This window comes from Rosa chinensis, chromosome 5 (assembly GCF_002994745.2).
Source record: "Rosa chinensis cultivar Old Blush chromosome 5, RchiOBHm-V2, whole genome shotgun sequence".
Taxonomy (NCBI): Eukaryota; Viridiplantae; Streptophyta; class Magnoliopsida; order Rosales; family Rosaceae; genus Rosa; species Rosa chinensis.
In genome coordinates, this window is record NC_037092.1 from 17,195,764 (window position 1) to 17,215,256 (window position 19,493).

The following is a 19,493-nucleotide window of genomic DNA, read 5'->3' on the forward strand; positions in this document are numbered from 1 at the left end:
TTATGACCGCTACAGCAGCGACAACAGCCACCTGAAACTGCAACCGCAACTACAGCTACCTCAGCATCAACGACAACAACACAAGATGAAAGGAAACTTGAAAGTCTACCCATACCCAGCATGACAGAGTTACACTTGGCTGGAGTCAAGTTTAAGGTGAGATCAAGTGAAAATTTTTTGACATACGATTTCGTATAGGGATATATACTTGAAAGTTCTCAACCTAGCAATCATGGATCGTCTCGTTAATTCCTCATAAGATGTGGAGTTGCTTGTTAAGTATGGCATTGTTGAAAATAGGCTTGGTGACAACAGTGCAGGGGTTACTGCGATTAACAACCTTGTCGATGGGGTCACGTACTGTGGACTGACTGGACTCCATTAACTTTGATTATGCTACTCTTAGTGAAAACTTGAACAATCACTGTGGAGGGCATTAGAACAAATGAAAGGCGGACTTGTATCACAATTCACAGATATTTCAACACTTCCTGGGCAGGTATTTCTGTTGCTGCAAGCTGTTGTAGTCATCATAACCACCGTCATACAAATTAACAGTATTCTCTGTTATGTCTGCTAAATAAGCCTAATTAAGTATTAAAAGTAAGTCCTGAATCTTGATCAATTTCCTTTACCATTTTTGGTCCTGTAGCTATTATTATCGATCCATTTTCACTGCCTCATATGCTATCTTGTGTGCATGTAAAATGGATGATATATAGCGAGTATTCCAGACAGAGTGATTGAAGCAAATTAATTAATGTGCTTGTCTTATTGGTTTGCTTTTGCGCTCCGTACTGAGATGCTCATTTGTACATTTGTGTTATTGTCTGAAATTTGTAAATTTGATTTAGTCAAAATATGAAATGGAAAGGAAGAGATATTTGTGAGTGATGAATTTTCTCATATTGATTTAATGGTGTAAATGGGGTTATATATATAAGCCCTACACTACTACATTACACATCTTGATCTCTAAGTAAACTTGTTCTCCAAGTGTACTTGTCCTCCAAGTTTCCTTCTTCTACAAGATTATATGCAAGCAAACTTGTTCTACACAACATGACTCACAAGTCAACACTCCCCCTCAAGTTGGGGCATAAATGTCATGAAGACCCAACTTGGCTAGTGAGTCATGGAACAACCTGCTAGATATAGGTTTGGTAATTAAGTATATCTGCTAATTGCTCCTCGGTTGGAACAAAAAGAAAGGAGATTAACTTTGCATCCATCTTTTCCTTAATGAAGTGTCTATCAACTTCCACATGTTTTGTTCGGTCATGTTGTACAGGATTATGTGATATGTCAATAGCTTCTTTGTTATCATAGTACAATTGCATTGCTGACTTAGGCTTAAAACCCAAATCTCGAAGTAAATTTCGTAGCCACAGAAGTTCACACACTCTATGTGCCATACCTCTATATTCAGCTTCAGCACTTGACCTTGCAACAACCTTTTGCTTCTTACTTCTCCAGGTAACAAGGTTTCCACCCACAAAGGTGAAGTACCCAGATGTAGACTTCCTGTCTGTGATAGAACCGGCCCAATCTGCATCTGTATATCCACTAACATCGAGGTGCTGAAATTTAGAAAACATTAAACCTTTTCTTGGTGCTGACTTTAAGTACCTCAAGATTCTTACCACTGCCTCCATATGCCATTCACTTGGATTATGCATAAACTGGCTCACAACACTAACTGCATAAGCAACATTAGGTCTAGTGTGTGACAAATATATCAGACGTCCCACTAACCTCTGGTATCTTGGTTTATCAGTTGGAACCTGATCAGGATATTCTGCTAGTTTGTGATTTTGCTCGATTGGAGTGTCAATTGGAGAACAATCCAACATACCTGTCTCTGCCAAGAGATCCAACACATACTTTCGCTGACATAAGAAGATGCCATCTCTCCCCCTGGCTACCTCAATCCCCAAGAAGTACTTCAAATCTCCCAAATTTTTCATCTCAAACTCAGAAGCCAACTTCTTCTGAAGACTTTCAATTTCTACCAAGTCATCCCCTATTATTATCATGTCATCCACATATATAATAAGCACAGTTACCTTCCCCTTTTGGTGCTTTAAGAATAAGGTGTGGTCTGAATAGCTCTGCTTGTATCCAAAGCATTTCATGGACTGAGTGAATCGGTCAAACCATGCCCGGGGTGACTGTTTAAGTCCATAAAGGGATTTCTTCAATTTGTAAACAACATCATGATGTGTATCTGATGCATATCCAGGAGGAAGACCCATGTATACTTCTTCAGTTAACTCCCCATGAAGGAAAGCATTTTTTACATCAAATTGATGAAGTGGCCAATTCAGATTAGCTGCAAGTGACAACAATACCCGAACAGTATTCATCTTGGCTACCGGAGCAAAAGTCTCATCATAGTCAATCCCATATGTTTGAGTGAACCCCTTAGCCACCAACCTTGCCTTATACCTACTTACTGTGCCATCTGCATTATGTTTGACAGTGAAAATCCATCTACACCCAACAATCTTTTTACCACGAGGAAGTGGTACAAGTTCCCAGGTGTGATTCTTTTCTAATGCCTCCATTTCTTCCTCCATTGCCTTGGCCCACTTTGGGTCTCCCAAAGCCTCCTGCACTTTGTTAGGAATAGATACAGAGGATATTTGATTCACAAATGATGCATAAGGTTTAGATAACCTATGGTGTGACACAAAGTTAGCTACTGGGTATTTGGCTTTAGCAGTTATGGAAGGTTCATATTTTTTTGCTGGTTGACCACGAGTAGTCCTACTAGGAAACACATATGTAGAAGATGCATACTCTACAGGATTACCAGGTGAAGATACTGGACATACCTGAGATGGAGCTTCTTGACCAGAAAGTTCAGCATTAGGGGGTAAAGTATCAAATGAAGGGGAAGTTGGAATAGAGTCCTCTTCAGAAATAGACTGGTCAAGAATTTTCTTCGATTGGTCTAGTACACTTCTGCCCATTTCGCCGGTTTCCTTGTTCGACTGGTTGACTCCCCCTATCAACTGGTCGATTTGGAAAATTTGACTAGTCAACTTCGGGATGTTAGTAGTCTCTTCTTCTGCGTCTTTATTCATCTTCAACTTTCCACCAACAAACATCTCTTCAAAAAACTCATTCTCCCCCTGAAGAGTGGTGTTGTTGGGGGAGAAATAACACATATCTTCATAAAATGACTCGTCCATGGTGACATAGAACTTTCATGTAGGTGGGTGATAGCATTTATAGCCTTTCTGATGAGAACCATAACCTACAAAGACACATTTGAGAGCTCGGGCATCCAACTTTGACCTTTAATTTTTTGGTATACGGACAAAGACAACACAACCAAAGACACGAGCAGGAAGATTATGGAAGGAAGGAATAGAGACATGGGTTGACAGGACTTTAAAGTGAATGCGCCCCTGAAGAACACTGGAAGGAAGACGATTAATAAGATGTGAGGCAGTATGAACCGCCTCACCCCAAAGATACTTGGGCATGTGAGCACCAAATAGCAATGCTCGTGCTATGTCTAGAAGATGACGATTTTTACGCTCAGACACACCATTTTATTCAGGTGTTTGAGGACAAGTGGTTTGATGGATTATACCTTTTTCTTGGAAATATTCCTGAAAATCACGATTAACAAACTCCCCCCCCCCCCCCCCCCCCCATTATCAGAACAAAAAACTTTGATATGACCATTGAACTGTGTTTGAATCAATTTTTGAAAGGCTTGAAAAGCAGAAAACACAGCATCCTTAGATTTAAGCAATGCTACCCATGATAATCGAGTGCAATCATCAATAAACAAGACAAAATAACGCATTCTAGAAACAGTGGGTTCTCTGGAAGGTCCCCACACATCAGAGTGAATAATCTCAAAAGGCATAGAACTTTTATTAGATAGACTTAATGGGTAGTTGACTCTATGGCTTTTCGCCAAAACACAAGTTTCACAATGTAAGGACGACTCATCAATGCCAACAAATAAAGAGGGCATAGCTTTACGCATTACACTGAATGAAGGATGCCCTAAGCGTCTATGCCATAACAGACTTCATTAAGCTCTCTAGAAGTCAAAGCAACTGGGACATTCTTCCTTGGTCTCTCCCCGGCATAAGCTTGATCTAGATGAAATAGTCTCCCCCTCATATACCCCTTGCCAATGACTTCCCTGGTCAGAAGATCCTGAAACACCACATACATGGGGAAAAATATCACAGAGCATAAGGATTGAGTATTCAATTGGGGAATTGAGAGTGGTGAGACAAATCTGGTACATACAATACATCATGCAATACTAAGGTAGGTGTGACTCTTATGGACCCAATACCTAAGACAGGAAATGATTGACCATTGGCATTTGTAACATATGACACATTAGGTATGGATAAGGTAATGAAATACTTCTTATCATAGGTCATATGATCTGAAGCACCAGAATCAATAATCCAAGTATCTGAACCTACAAAGTTAGAAATTTTTAAAGCCATTCCAATCTTACCAGTACCTCTAGCAACCATTGAGACTGAGGGAGGGCCTTCACTGTCTGTGGTATGATCTTGCCCAGCAACTCCAAAGTACTCTAAACAAGATGAATAGCTGCCTTCCTCTACCTCGAGGTTCAGTTGGTTTGGGTTTGCTGAAGTATCCAGCAGGGTACCCTACCAACTTATAACAAGTCTCCTTGGTGTGTCTAGTCAGTTTGCAATGTTAACATACAGACCTGCCTGGACAAGAACCCTGAGTCATGGGATGTAATCCTGATTGTAGTGTACTGAAGCCAGGAGGTGGACCTTGAGCCCGAGGGGGCTTAGCTTGGATTGTTAGGCTAGAGATTTCGGAATAAGCTGCCTTTGTGCTACCTTGCTGAGACTCATCCTTGTGGATATAGGTAAAAGCCTCAGTGAGGGAAGGAGGCTCTTGCCGACGCAACAACTCTCCCTTGGCACTATCATGTCTAGCATCTAATCCACTCAGAAACTGGTGCACACGCTCCAACTCCTTCTCCTTCTGGTACCAAGTAATATCCTCAGCATTCTTCAATTTGTTTGGTCGTCGTTGATCAATCTCGGCCCAAATGTTTTTCAGCTGGGTGTAGAACACTAAAACTGCTTGCCCATCCTGCTTCATCCTTGTTGCCTTGCACAACAATTCATAGATCTGGGAAAAATCAGATTCATTCAGATGGAGATCATTGAGCGTCTTCCAAACTTCTGCAGCAGTATCACACCCAATGATCAATTGGATCACCTCATCAGTCATGGCCTTGTACAGAATTGACAGTACAAGTCCATCAACATCTTCCCACTTGACATACTCTTCACTTTCCTCATTCGCTGGTGCCTTAATGGTACCGGTGACATGACCCATCTTATGGATTCCACGAAGGTGAGCGAAAATCATCTTCTTCCATGTCCTATAATTCCCAGGTCCATTCAGTTTTGCTCCTCCGAATGAACCTGATGAAGAATCTAGGTTTTGAACTAAGACTTCAACTTTTTGAATACCGGAATTGCTGGTATTCCCTCCTTCTAGAAGTGGAGCATCAGGGCCAGCCATTGGAATACCGACGAAAAAACAATATGCTGCGGAATTGAGACAGAAGGTATGTTTGACAAGTCGAGAGGGTTTAATCGACTAGTCAAGAAATAGCAGTACTTCCTAAGTAAAGAGAAAAGAAATCTTATCCTTGGGTGTTGGCTATCGCGCAACCTTTCGGTAACTCCTTTTAATGCGACCAGATAAGGAGGGTTAAGATTTTGGTGGAGCAATGCTCACTTTTCAACCTTTCGTTTACCTTTCTCTTATTCGATCATTGGCCTAGACATTGCATTAATTGGATGGACCTAGTGGCGTTGGGCGAGTAAGCTCGACTTTACAAGGATAAAATTCACCTTCTAAAAGATAGAGAACAATCCTAACCTCCAAATTAGGGGAAGGAACAATCTTACCCCAGAGTGTGAGGAAAGAAGAATGAAGGGAAAACAAAGAGACAAAGTCGATGAATTTTCTCATATTGATTCAATGGTGTAAATGGGGTTATATATACAAGCCCTACACTACTACATTACACATCTTGATCTCTAAGTAAACTTGTTCTCCAAGTGTACTTGTCCTCCAAGTTTCCTTCTTCTACAAGATTATATGCAAGCAAACTTGTTCTACACAACATGACTCACAAGTCAACAGATTTTGATGTTAATTAAGAGCACATGTAATTAGTACTTTTGATAAGTTACACTTACAAAAGCATGAGTCACGATCTGGCAGCATTTCATGGAAAAGCATGAGAACTTTATTCAGATATCTGTATTACAAACATAACAGTACTATAGAATTTTCCCAGAAGATGGTCCTAAGCATAGCTTCACTGCAGAATTATTATATCATAGTAAAACTGAGCAAATGAATCAATAAAGAACAAAACACCTCAAGCGATTTGGATGTATGCGTCTTGTGGCCGGGGAAGAAAAAGTAAAACAATCAACACCAAGAAAAGAAAAGTGTATCAGTAATTACAACCACAGTGTTAGATGACCAAGAAATTTTTTAATATGATCTGTTTAAGGGTGATTTAGAGGAACCATTCCGATCATAAAAATACACTGGAATGGGAGGTAGATTGGGATTGGTGCGTAGGAGGGGAAGGTATAGAAGGGAATGCAGACAATTGTACATAGCATTCCTCATGTCGGATTCTTCATTTAAAAAAAAAATGTGATACAGATTAATATGCTGATTTCTGACGAGGGGAATTTTCTTTGTTAAGGTAGATAAACTTCAGAGTTCTGTGCCTCTGCAAGGTAGATAAGTACATTAAGCAGTACTATGGGAGAACTGACATAATGCAGCTAATTAAGAATAGCATCACCTAATTCCAACTTGGCTGTCTGAACAATCGAGGGCCGGCTTTAGAATAGGGGCCATCGCAAGAAGCAACAATGTAAGGTTTTGTTATACTTTTTCCCCCTTGATAGTTTGTTTTACATGATCTGGTTGAACTTACCTGGTTTTTTCTTTTTAACTTTTTCTTACTGTCCTTATTTCTGATTCTTGATAAATGGAGGTTGCTGAAGAAGAAAACATAGTGAACAAACCTCTTATGATCTCTCTCAAGCACATATATATTGCAGCTTGCTTGGAGGCAACCGCTAGCAGCACAGCAAAACATATGATAAATCAAGCTGGTTGCCTCCAAGCAAGCTGACATAGGACTTGCTGTGCTGTAAGCTAGGCATTAGTCAATCTTGCGAAGCTGACATAGGACTTGCATTGGGCATTGCTGGAACCGAGGTATTTATCAAAACAAGAAAAGAAAACTAGAAAAAAAAAATGATAAGTACCTCGGTTCCAGTAAATCCCATCGCAAGACGTCCTATCTGTATTCTAGTAAAATTGAATTCATCGAGTGGTGGTGCTGCTTTCCCTTCTGTGTTTATGTGGAAGTGTAGAACTTGAGATTTATGGTATCCATATAAATGGGCAATTTAGAAATGCCTAGATGGTGCCTCGTCTACTGATAGTGAAGCATGAAGAGTAAAGTTTTTTAGGCAGAGGTGAGACTTGGGAATTTTAGTAACTTTCGACTCCTGAGTTCTGAAGCAGCAGAGGAATGGAAGTTCGATTATTAATAATATGGGATCACCGTCTATCTTGGAGAAGAAACTCCATTTTGGAGACGAATAGTCCATGATTTTAGCCTAGGAATAACCATCTCAGAGAGTAATGTTTGGATTAGGTTGCTTGGTAATCTCCGATTTTGGTTCTTTCAGTTGCGTTGAAGAATATAGCATAGGTAAGAAACCTCTTGTCGTTTCTCCTTTTTTTTTTGTCTAAACTCAGTGATTTTTCAAGCGCATATCTGTGGCAAGAAATGAAATAACAAGATAGCGCAGGAAGAACAAGAAGCATGGGCACATACATCTGGGTCAAGTCCAATGTACAGATTGAAAAGCACAAGGGCACCAAATCTGTCTCATCGGCCTTAACAGAAAAACGATAACAGCTAATCATCAGCTGAAGAGGTTTTTTTTTTGTCCTATATTTAGATTTTAGCAGACTTTCCCTAAAATTTTATAATTTGTAGTGTTATAGATTGTCCACATCATTTACAGGTTACAGCAGACTTGAAAGCAGCATGGCTGGAATCAGGTAGCTTTACTAAAAGATATAACCGCAGCAAGGAAACTATCACTATCTATATGAGAGAGGTCTCTTTCACAATCTAAAATCTTTGTATGGAAATTTTTCTATATGTATGTTCAACTTGTTTGTTCTTAGCTTGGGCTGCATTTTCCCGCTTCCTCCGTGCCATCATAATATGGAGGCCCATATTCTCGATCAAGACACTGACAACTCAGTTCCTATATTCTCGATCAAGACACTGACAACTCGGTTCCTTGCTCTCCTTGAGCTGAAAATCTGGAGAAATTTATAATTCGGTTTCATGTTTTCACAAAAAGAACCCTTAGGTTTGATCCTATTATATTATAGGTGTCAAACATTGTCAAACAGGTGAGGAAGTGCCAGGGAAGAGTATCGATGATACAAAGCTTGAAAGCAATAATTTGGCAAAGCTTGAGATAAGCTACGTCAACAGAGATGAGTTTTTCAGTGGAGCTGAATTGATGGACGAACCCAATTTAAGACATATGAGAGGCATTAAGCCTGTTCGATGAAAAAACAGACGGATTCATCTCGGAGGAGGAGTTGATATCAGTTCTGGCGTCGTTGGAGCAGCTGAGGTCCGTTTCCACATAATTGGGGGTGAAGATAATGGTAAAGAATGTGAGTGTGTATGGGGATGAAAGGTGGTGGCTTTGCAGCCTGATCTTCGAGTTCATAGTCAATTTTACCAAGAACAGTTTTCTATAGAAACCTCTAATCGGACAGCATGAAACAATCTGTAGATTTTATCTTGGAAATAGCCTGCATATCCGGTGGATTGAATCAGTTTGGAATGAACATCAAAAATCTTTATGATCGGAGTGTATATGCAAATTTGTTTTATCTAAAGTGCATATGCAAATTTGTTTTATCCGGTGTTATAGGCATCTAAAGCCTATGACACTAAACTTGCGCCTCAGTTTAAACAAAGAGATGGAGATATACAACTAATTTTTTAGCTGTATAACTTTATATAAAGAACATGAATTCATCTTTCACTACCGGTCAAGCCGTCAAGGAAACCAAAATCAAAATCAAGCCAATGAATGTAGAGGAGGACATCTCCTCCTTGCTGAATAGATTTAATTCATGCTGGCAGGTTTCCTTTTGCTGCAAATCAATTCAATTCAGAAGACCACCACTTCCATTAATAGACAGTTGATCTGAACAACTACATCCACTATCCTATAACATGAAACGTCTGAAAACAAAGTATTTGTACTTCATCAAGGAAAAAAAGTATTCAACAAACAAACAACAGCCAACCAAATGTTGCATAACAACAAGAAACGGTAATAACCATTGCATAATTGTTCTAACGAGATATACAGATACCTTCAAAACAGAAAACATTCATGCTGGTAGTGGAGGAACGTCCTGATCTACTTCTGTTCCTTGTTAGATTCCGTGTTGCTTTCCTTTGGAACTGGTTGAATTCTCACATATGGATTCCTAGTCAATGTCTGTCCTTTCAGTGCAGCAACATAGCGGTCATTTGTGTTCTCTTTCCGCTGCAGCTCCCCTAGGTACTCTGCCAATCGTTCTTTATTTGTTTGCCCCATCATCTGATTCACAGTTTTAAGCAATAGACTGTCAACATTTCTCTTCGAGAACGAAAGTACTTATAAGAAACAACTGAGACTGAAATCTATTTAAACTGAACATACTTTAGCCTTCAATAACAACTGCTCTTAAAACTTAAAATCTGCCATGTTGATAATATGTAACATGGGATATATTATTCATTGCTTCTTGGTAGAAGACAGGGATTTAGTACCAGATGAATTAAGCTGACTTTGTTATAGGGATTTGATATCTAAATAATGGGTTTCAAGGCCAGAAACTTCGTCGGATCTAACGGGAAGGCCAGAAGTTTCATAAAAGGATGCACTGAAACTACATATAGATGACATCACAGGACACAGGATAGTTATAAAAAGAAAAAAGACAATCCCCAGACACACAATACTAAACACAGCTGGAACTGCAGGATCAAATTAAAGGCAATTAATTGTCAAAAAAAAACCAGAGTAGGAGAAATCTGAAAGCAAAATATGAAGCAGGAAGCAACAGTATAGGGGGGGGTGAGGTGCTGAAAATGTAGTGAATGATACTCTTCACAAAACTAACTCAAAACAGATATCGAAGAAGTCCTGTATGTTCAATTGGTTCCATTTTCCTACAACGACCCAAATTACCAGACATTACGGCACTTTGCCACATATACTAGTAAGCAAAAAACCTCCTTGCAGTCTGAAGCTTACTAAAAACTAGCATACCCTGCATTATTAGAAATCTCATGATCTTGGTCATAAAACAACATCAGTTAACTTAACAAAACCCATTACTTAAAAACCCATCACACTGATTACAGCTCCATCAACAACTCAGCCCAACAAGCAAACAATCCATACAGATTCAATTCTCACTTTGATCATCAACAGCAAGTTCCTTAATTTCATTTTCCTCTCAGGGTTTCAAGAATCAATAACCCATATCTCAAATATCAACTATAATTCCAGAAACAGAGTTGGATCAAAGGGAAACGTACCACAGTGTCGGGTCGGGCTTTGCGGCGGAGCTCGGCCTCGAGCTCTGGGTTGCCGGAGTTGGTGGTCTGCATAACGAAGTAGCCGATAATGCCCGGAACGACGCCGCATACGGTGGCGAAGGTGAAGAAGAAGGGCTTGGAGTCGCGGGTCTTGGTCACTATCCACCTCCATGTTTGGCTCTTCAATAGAATCGACATTTTTCAGTCACCGTTTTTCCGCAAGTTCGCTTCCGAAAGGGTTTTTCAGTCGAGTCGGTTCGTCGGTTTGTGAGTCTTGATTGGGCTTGACTGGCCCAATATATTTCAATGTGTTTTGTTTTGTTTTTTTTTTAGTTGGTGTGAAAACTATGATGCATCCGAGAGCTACAAGCCCAAGTCGAAAGAAAGAGTAAAGATTCCAAGCCCCATCAGCAACAAAATTTCTTTCACAAAGAGATGATAGTGAAGCTAGTACACCAATTTGTATGCTTTTATTCGTAAGTTTATGCATGCAATCACAGAGAGGTGATAAGTAGGTACTACAACTATTTGAGCTCGAAGTATGTAGAGCGCTTTGCGTTGCACCTCCATCGTTGTCAAACTAACAAAACTAATGTAACATTTTGGACAATGTTATATAGTGTTTATTAACTTATTGTCATAAAAGAATTAACTCATCAGGTGTCATCGCTCCTGACTTATTTATCTCAAGTTCTCAACATTAATTAAAGTGAGCTAGGTTGATGGACATTTCACCGGAAAATGATCTCAGATATATCATCACATCTCTCACATTCCACGGCCAGCTCTTATGAATACTAGATTTAGTGGGTAACGTACTGTTAAATTAAGTTTACGTAGCTACGTATCAAACTATCTACAACTATTACCACATCAATGTACGTAGTTCCTTTTGAGCTTATGTTTTAAATGTTGTATATCTCCAAGGAACTAACTGAAAAAGTTTATAGTTACAATTGAACTTGGACTCTCACATCGAGTTCCTTATTAGTTGCGGCTGCAAAGTGCAGGGCACCAAGCTCTCGGATTTTGAGTTGGTCCCAACTTTCTTCAAGCTAATATACATAACTAAAGCTGTTGCAGTTAGGGGGCAAATGACAGATGTATCCTCAGAGGGATAGGAGGCTCCCAGAACCAGAAGGGCCAGAACCCACATGAAAGCTACATCGATCTCATTGCTGCTGGGATAAAAAGAAAGAATCTGCTTAAACATTTGTCTTTTCTGCACAAACTAGAATGATAGATATTGATAGAGATGGATACACAGAGCCGACATTATGGGAATCTTTATACCTATATTTATTCAAAGCCCTAGTCTCCAACTATTCTTTCTACAGTCTTCCACAGGTGACAAAGCCACATCCCCCACCATCCCAAACCCTTTGCCCTTTACCACCTTTGCTTTGTCTCTTGCCCTTAACATGATCATCGTCGTGTGAAAGGTTGCATGGCTTTAGAAACTCTCTCTCTCTCTCTCTCTCTCTCTCTCTAATTAGGATTAAATGACTAAAATCACGTTGCAAAGAGATATTTGACTGAATGATCTAGATCAAATCATAATGTGTGCCTACTTATGGTAAGAGCTTGAATCAAAACATAGTTTATTAGGAAGGCATATGGGATTTGTCATTAGATTGGAGAAATGGAATATCTTTATGCATAAAATGATCAAAAGCTCCTCCTTCAAGGTTGATATATCAGGCCAATGCTGCTCTCCTTTCGTTTAAGGGATGAATATTGTGCGGGACGGTTAGTATAGACTACAAAAAGTTCTTTCGGCAAAGACCTCAGAACCCCTATCTAAGTATAATATCGATCCCTCTTAATGTAATTGGTTATGCACAACTCATTTGATGTCATGCTTGAGGTGTTAAAGCCATAAAGCCATTTAAAGAAACAAAAGAAAGCATACAAAGGCCTGTTTTTCTGTCATCATGCCTAGAGTTTCACTTCTTATTTCTTAACCATGGGAAGCCCCCCTACCACCAAGAAGACAATTAGTTGCCACTTTAACTAAAGAGTAAATTAAGCTCGCATTGCAGAAATAAACATTCCGATCGAGCAGTTAGTTTTATATTTTAATGAGTTCGTTAGCACACAGGAGAATTCAATAGGATACAATTCAACCATACGTCTAGAAATAGTTCTAGTTGATCAGTTAAGTGGTACAAATCAATACTGTTGCATTCGTTGACTTGTTGAAGTACTCATAATCACGGGTAGATAACATTTATGTATATTGTGAAACGTGCTTATAGGGGAATGGTGTCCATCTTCGTCATTCCAAAAGTAAAACGTTTTCGTAGGAATTCTACGCGTTAACACTCCCCTCAACGTTGAATCACTCAGAGGTGCCTCTCCATTTAAAGTATACAGATGCAGATTAACGATATGGATTTATTCCCACGGCATACATTTTCCCTTATACATTGTTAACCTAATGCAAATTTAGCAAACAATTAGAAGATCAAGATGCTCATGTTAATTCTTATTTGCTAAACAATTTCAACCTAGCTACTCAAGCAGGCAGTGTGGAATATTTACGCTATCGCTCATCTAAACTTTGACAGAGACATGAAAATTAATCTAGTCATATATTGTTATTCATTTTTACAAATCCTGCTTTCCAATTCAAGATTGAACCTCAACTAACTGAAAGATGTAGCATCACTTCCTTGGTGACTACTGCGTTTTTCCTATTTCTTCCTCTTATCAATCATGTGTATGTCAGTGTGACACTGTTTTTGCATATGAAAGAGAGAGAGGTGAGAGACCAGTCAAAGATTTTGTAGCGTAATCATTAAAGAAGTTAGGATGTCTTTACCCAACTGAAAATGATATTTTAAGTAAAGGAAACTAAAGGTTCACTATAGAGAACAAAAATTGCTAAAGAAAAAGCATTCGGATGGCAGGAAAAATCATCCAAAAAGAAAAAGAAGACCGTGACGGTGAGCCAGGTAGATTTGTATTTGTTCAGATGATTATCATGGGTCCCCAATCAACTGTTGAATGATAAAAGTGTTCTTTTCCCTTTGTGATAAAAATAAAAAAACTAAAGAGAAGATGATCATCAGAATTTATCTCATGGCCCCAGCTTATACCCTGGGTATATATACCCCATCAAACTCATCCATATAATCATGTAAAGCAAAAAATTTAAAGAACTAGTGAATAAAAATCATCCATATACGTTTTGTGATGATGTAATATTCTATCCAGTACTTTTTTTATTCATGTCCAAGTGCAATTTTGGATAAAACTTGTTCAAAAGTATAATCTGATGCTGTGATTCCTAACATGCATTACATCTTTTGATCTGTTCAAAATTATGCACGAAGTACGTATAAATAGACTTGGTTTCGGGGTCCATTTGATTTGAGAAGTATTACTTTGAAAATGATTGTTGGAGCCACAATCATGCCAGTTTGAATGTATAGTGTCATGTTCCCATTGATTTTTACACTAAAAAGTAGATCACAAATTATCGCACAATCGTATGGTATAAAAAAAGTAGAAATACATGCATAGTTTATAGCTTTATTTTCTGGAAAATTACTAGATATTTCTCTTTCAAGGCATGATTGAGAATTAATTGTCTGCAAAGGGTTATTCCTATTTATATATTTTAACTATATATAATATATCTATCAACTTTCTTGTACTCTTTGCTATTTTATAACATTCATGATCAATGAGCTTAAATTAATTATACTAGTTCTCTTCACTAATATCAGTCCCCTACGCTAGTGTTGTTACTTTAACAGACAATAAAAATGCTCAACTAAATAATTAGGGTTCTTGCTCATTCCCCCTAATGTGATTCATGAAATCTTAAACAGCTTTCTCTTTTATCCGATTGGCGCATGGGGTGGCGGGAAACTAAGAAATGAAGGAAAAGAAAAGAAAGAATGTAGCAGAAATGTGAAGAAGTGAAAGCTCACGTTAAGAAATGAAGAGTATGAAGATAAATGGTGTAATCATATAGAGCGCGCAATGAGTTCTTATTTCATGACAAAAGACATTCTCCTATGAAAACTACTTGGTTCCTTACGTGTGAGGAGTTATTTTCATCTCTACACTTGTGTTAAGTTAATCTTAAATAGTAAGAAATGACTCGATAGGTGCATGTAATTGAGAAAATGGTGGTTATGTGACTATTGTTTATGCAAAAGAAATAAGAATGAAATAGATAATTTATACGTATATACTTAATTTTGGTATAATTTTTCAGGCGATCTACATCTCAAAACAGAGGGAAAAATTCAAAACTTGAGTAAATTCCAATATGGATAACAATCCATGTAGGGTACTACCAAACTATGGGTAATCATATTAGGTAAATGTCGATACTTTCATCTCTTAGGCCTCGTTTGTTTCGCGGATTTGAGGACTTGGGAAATGAAAGTTATTCCTTTCCTTTGTTTGGTAACCACAAAGTCAGGAAATGCTTTCCTGACATAGAAGAAAGTTGGGGGGTAAACTCATTGCACTCAAACTTCATGGGATTGAGTTTTCCATCTCATTTCCCAGTGTTAATTGCAATAATTTTAGACAATAATACCCTAGCATTAATTGCTTGAGTACCCTTATTGGTAGTGTTGAAAATTCATTTCAAGTTGTTTTTATTTTAAAATATAAGGGTATTATTGAAACATTGATATATTTTTACTTTCATTTCCTGTACCAACCAAACATCGGAAGGGAAATCAAATGATCTTTCCTGGATGTTTTCCCTACTTTACCAAACACAGGAAATGAAATCTGACAGAAACTTTAGTTTCTCTTTCCACGGGAAAGACAAGGGAATCGATTTCCTTTCCATGAACCAAACGAGGCCTTAGAGGAATTAGGGTACCGTCAGATTTTCACAGTACAAGATAGGAATCAGAGTAAATATCGGCTCAGAAAAGTACACAGTATATAACTATTTATTTTATTTGTATGATTCTGAATGCAATTAAATTAAGAGGGAGCTAAGCTAGGTCATAGTATTGCGTGTTGTAGGGTATGGACGGTTGGGTGGACCACAGAGCCTTTCTTGAGGCCCCTTCATTTTTGTTAGTTAGTGAGCAGACAAAAGCAGCGAAGCTTCTTATCCCCTCCCTCTGGGTTTTCACACAAACCCTTACACATAGAATCTCTTCAAAAGCCATAGATCCAAACATCACCATCTTATATTCCCTCTCTTTTTCCACCTCCATTCCCCATCTCAATTACATCACGTACCACTCTTCGGCCTGTAATACCTTTGAAATCAGGGGCCAATCATCCTATATCTTTGGGACCAACAGTGGCCCTATATAGTCCATTATCGTACAAGCCAGTTCAGTTCACCTTCCATTTGTTTGCTCTCTCTCTCTCTCTCTCTCTCTAAATTTCTCTGTAGAGCTTCTTCATCTCTCTCAAGTAGTACTGCAATGGCACCCATGAGTCTTCCTCCTGGATTCAGATTCCACCCAACTGATGAAGAGCTCGTTGCTTACTATCTGGACCGAAAGATCAATGGCTGCACCATTGAGCTTGAAATTATTCCAGAGGTCGACCTCTACAAATGTGAACCATGGGATTTGCCTGGTAAGTCATTTCTTTTGTACTGTGTAAACAATTACACTATTAATCATGTTTGACATATTTACTTTGTTTACCGCAGATAAGTCATTCTTGCCTAGCAAGGATATGGAGTGGTATTTCTACAGCCCGAGGGATAGGAAATACCCGAATGGGTCAAGAACGAATCGGGCTACTCGGGCAGGGTACTGGAAAGCCACCGGAAAAGACCGGGCAGTGAACAGTAACAGGCGTGCGGTTGGGATGAAGAAGACACTGGTGTACTATAGAGGGAGAGCTCCTCATGGCATTAGAACCAACTGGGTTATGCATGAGTACCGGCTCACCGACTCGGTGTGTGGCAGTCCCTCATCATCTCTAAAGGTAATTAATATGCAGCGCGCTCTAATTCTTTACAATCTGTGATTTTTCTTGATCTGATTACATGGAGAGGGATCTCCACTGTTTGATATACATTTTAGTACCTAGGCTTTAATTAGGGTTTAGTGAAATTCCCAAGAGAAAGAAAATTAGGGTTTGCAAAGATATTAACGTTAATTTATATTCAATTCCCTCTAGCTAGATAGTTAGCATGCAAGAGTTCTTGGTTCTTTGGAAACATTTGTGAAGAGACTGAGCTAATGATATGTAAAATCCCCTAATTACCCAATATATGTTTTCTGTATTACTTCAAGGGGATATAATTAGGAAACTTCGAAAAACCATCAAAATTAGCCCTATATAAGGTGTAAGGTGTAAGCTAGCTAGGAACAGTACGTAGTACTTGATGATCGAACTGTTTGATCTCATGCATCGTCTTTTATGTCTCGATTCGACTCAAATAAAGTAGATTTGATCATCAACTGGTCGATCTTTGTTCTTTTTTGTTCCTTTGATTTTTTTTTTCCCGTCCTTTTAAAGGAATAGCTTATCAGCATGATGATTAAAGACTATTCCGTCTATACTTTAGCTGTACTTGCACCATCTTTTTTAAGATCGCATTAAAATCATACACATATATCTGTGCTTTAGTTTTTTCCCTCTTCTTTCTGGACTTGCTTTCCAATCTTAGTCTTCCTTATGTTTCTTACATGCATTGCACATGTAATTTTAATTAACATGCCATATTAACAGAATTTGATTTTCTTGAACCCAGGATTCATATGCATTGTGCCGCATTTTCAAAAAGACAATCCAAATACCCAAGAATAACAAAGAAGAAAAGACGATTAAAAACACTCTCTTGAACGAAAAAAAATCAAGGGAAGACACCAGTACTGGCATTAACGAGGGAGAAGCTTCAAGAGGGATAGAAACAGATCAAGATTATGAGAATTATTCTAATCCTGATTATTCCAAATTTCTCTCTGATACCTCTTCTTCTGATCTCACTCAAGGGACACCTACTGAAACTGGCATAGCAGATGATTTACAAGCTCCATTTGCTTCTGATGAAGCTAACAGTTCAGCTAATCTCTACTCTCTTGGTGCCCACTGCTCCTCAAATAATCTATTTCAGGTTTGTATACAAGTGCAATCGCTAACATATGTTTTCATTATTTGATCTACATATTACATTTAGACATATATGGTTTCATGTTAGACACTCATATACAGAGTGACATGGTATGCACTGATAGAGTCATTATCACATGATATATAACTATATTTTCTTATGATAGAAAGATGATACGAGATATAAATTAGTCTATATATTAAAATTAAAGTTTACTGATCGACGAGGATCTTATAGTGTTGTAGATCTCTGAAATAAAATTGTATATACATAACATAAAACGGATTCCTTTTCTTTTCTTTTTTTACTCTTTTTTAAATCTTCCTGATATCATTGCCTACTTTGTAGAACCAATGGCTTTTATATATACTCTACTGCTTGGCGTTCACACTTCACATATATAATTTTGAAGATCAAGCTAATAATCAGTCTTACATAAAATCATCATGGCCAAGGGCACATTCAAACACGCGCAAACCCTACCATGATTGGTTGGAAGTGGCCCACAAAACGAGACATCGTAGTTTTTCTTTCTTTTGATCTTAAAGTAACAAAAGTTAGGGAGTGATATATAACCCATCTTTTGCTAAAGCGAAGCTTACCTCTAAAAAATTCTTATTAGACTGACTCGAAGTCTCGAGTGAAGCTTTCTTCACCATCTTCTATAACTTCTTTTGACTGACTTGAACATCTTTCTTCCCCATTTTCCTCACGGTGTTCCTCTCAGTCAGACTTCTCTATCCTCAATTACTTTTAATCATGTTCCTGATAATTTGAATCCTTAAATTCATCCCCGATTCTCTTTAAAAATTAATGAAACTCGGTTTTTTTACATCCAGAAAAAGTATTAGAGATGTCTGATACATTTTTCCTTCCTACACTGAACTTCTAGTTTTGTAGCTTAGACGTCCGTCCTATAATTAATGGTTTTTCTTGCGGATTAAACACCATTCAATTTCTGAAAACACCATATACAAATTTCCTAAAGTAACATTTGTAAACTTAATTATCTTTGCTCTTCATGCCAACTCATAATTCTTTACAATACTCTTCTTCGTGTAATCTTGTTTCATTCATCATTATATTTTCTTGTACTTCTCTCACTCTAAAATCCATGATTCTTGCGTTACATTTTGCATCTTGATTTTTTATTCACATGTTATCCTGCGGGAAATTCATTGTATGCATTGTCAAATTATTGCAGGATACATATATGCCGAGCGATACAAGCTTCGAGAATTACCAATTTCCTTACCCACCTTTGGAGCTTGAAGACTTCCCGATGATTAACTTAGCTGCAGAGACAAACACATCAAAGCCCCAAATCATCGATGATTACATGTCATGCGACAGATTGAAGGACTACATGAATGGAACATTGGAAGAGATCTTCTCTTTGTGTTCCTCTCAAGACAACAACCACGCTGCCCGCCCCATGCAAGACTAAGTACTACAGTAGCTAACACCCATGACCCATATATCTTCAAACATACTACAATTCATTGACACAAAAAAGGTAGGAGCTAAAATTGGTTTCGGCTAAATAACCAGAAGTGGTGCGGATTATATGTGCCAGCAATGAGATCATCATGATAAGGCTATATATAATGGATTTCACAATATAGAATGACGATGAGTCAAAGCATACAATCTTTTTTTTTCCTTTTCTTTTTTGTAATTTTCCTTTTGATTTTCCCCCCTTTTCTCATATTG

General features: G+C 38.2%; 2 protein-coding genes across 2 annotated transcripts; one reads left to right on the forward strand and one right to left on the reverse strand.

Moving 5' to 3' along the window:
* Positions 1–9,287: 9,287 nt before the first annotated feature.
* On the reverse strand, positions 9,288–10,988 carry LOC112202149. The gene is made up of 2 exons (XM_024343067.2): positions 10,718–10,988; positions 9,288–9,731 (listed from the first exon to the last, which is right to left on the reverse strand). The coding sequence occupies exons 1-2, from the start codon at positions 10,913–10,915 to the stop codon at positions 9,549–9,551; spliced, it is 381 nt and encodes a 126-aa protein (XP_024198835.1). The 5' UTR covers positions 10,916–10,988; the 3' UTR covers positions 9,288–9,548.
* A 4,977-nt stretch (positions 10,989–15,965) lies between these two features.
* On the forward strand, positions 15,966–19,404 carry LOC112167474 (NAC domain-containing protein 86). The gene is made up of 4 exons (XM_024304503.2): positions 15,966–16,291; positions 16,368–16,648; positions 17,421–17,783; positions 18,985–19,404. The coding sequence occupies exons 1-4, from the start codon at positions 16,135–16,137 to the stop codon at positions 19,225–19,227; spliced, it is 1,044 nt and encodes a 347-aa protein (XP_024160271.1). The 5' UTR covers positions 15,966–16,134; the 3' UTR covers positions 19,228–19,404.
* The last annotated feature ends 89 nt before the right edge of the window (positions 19,405–19,493 follow it).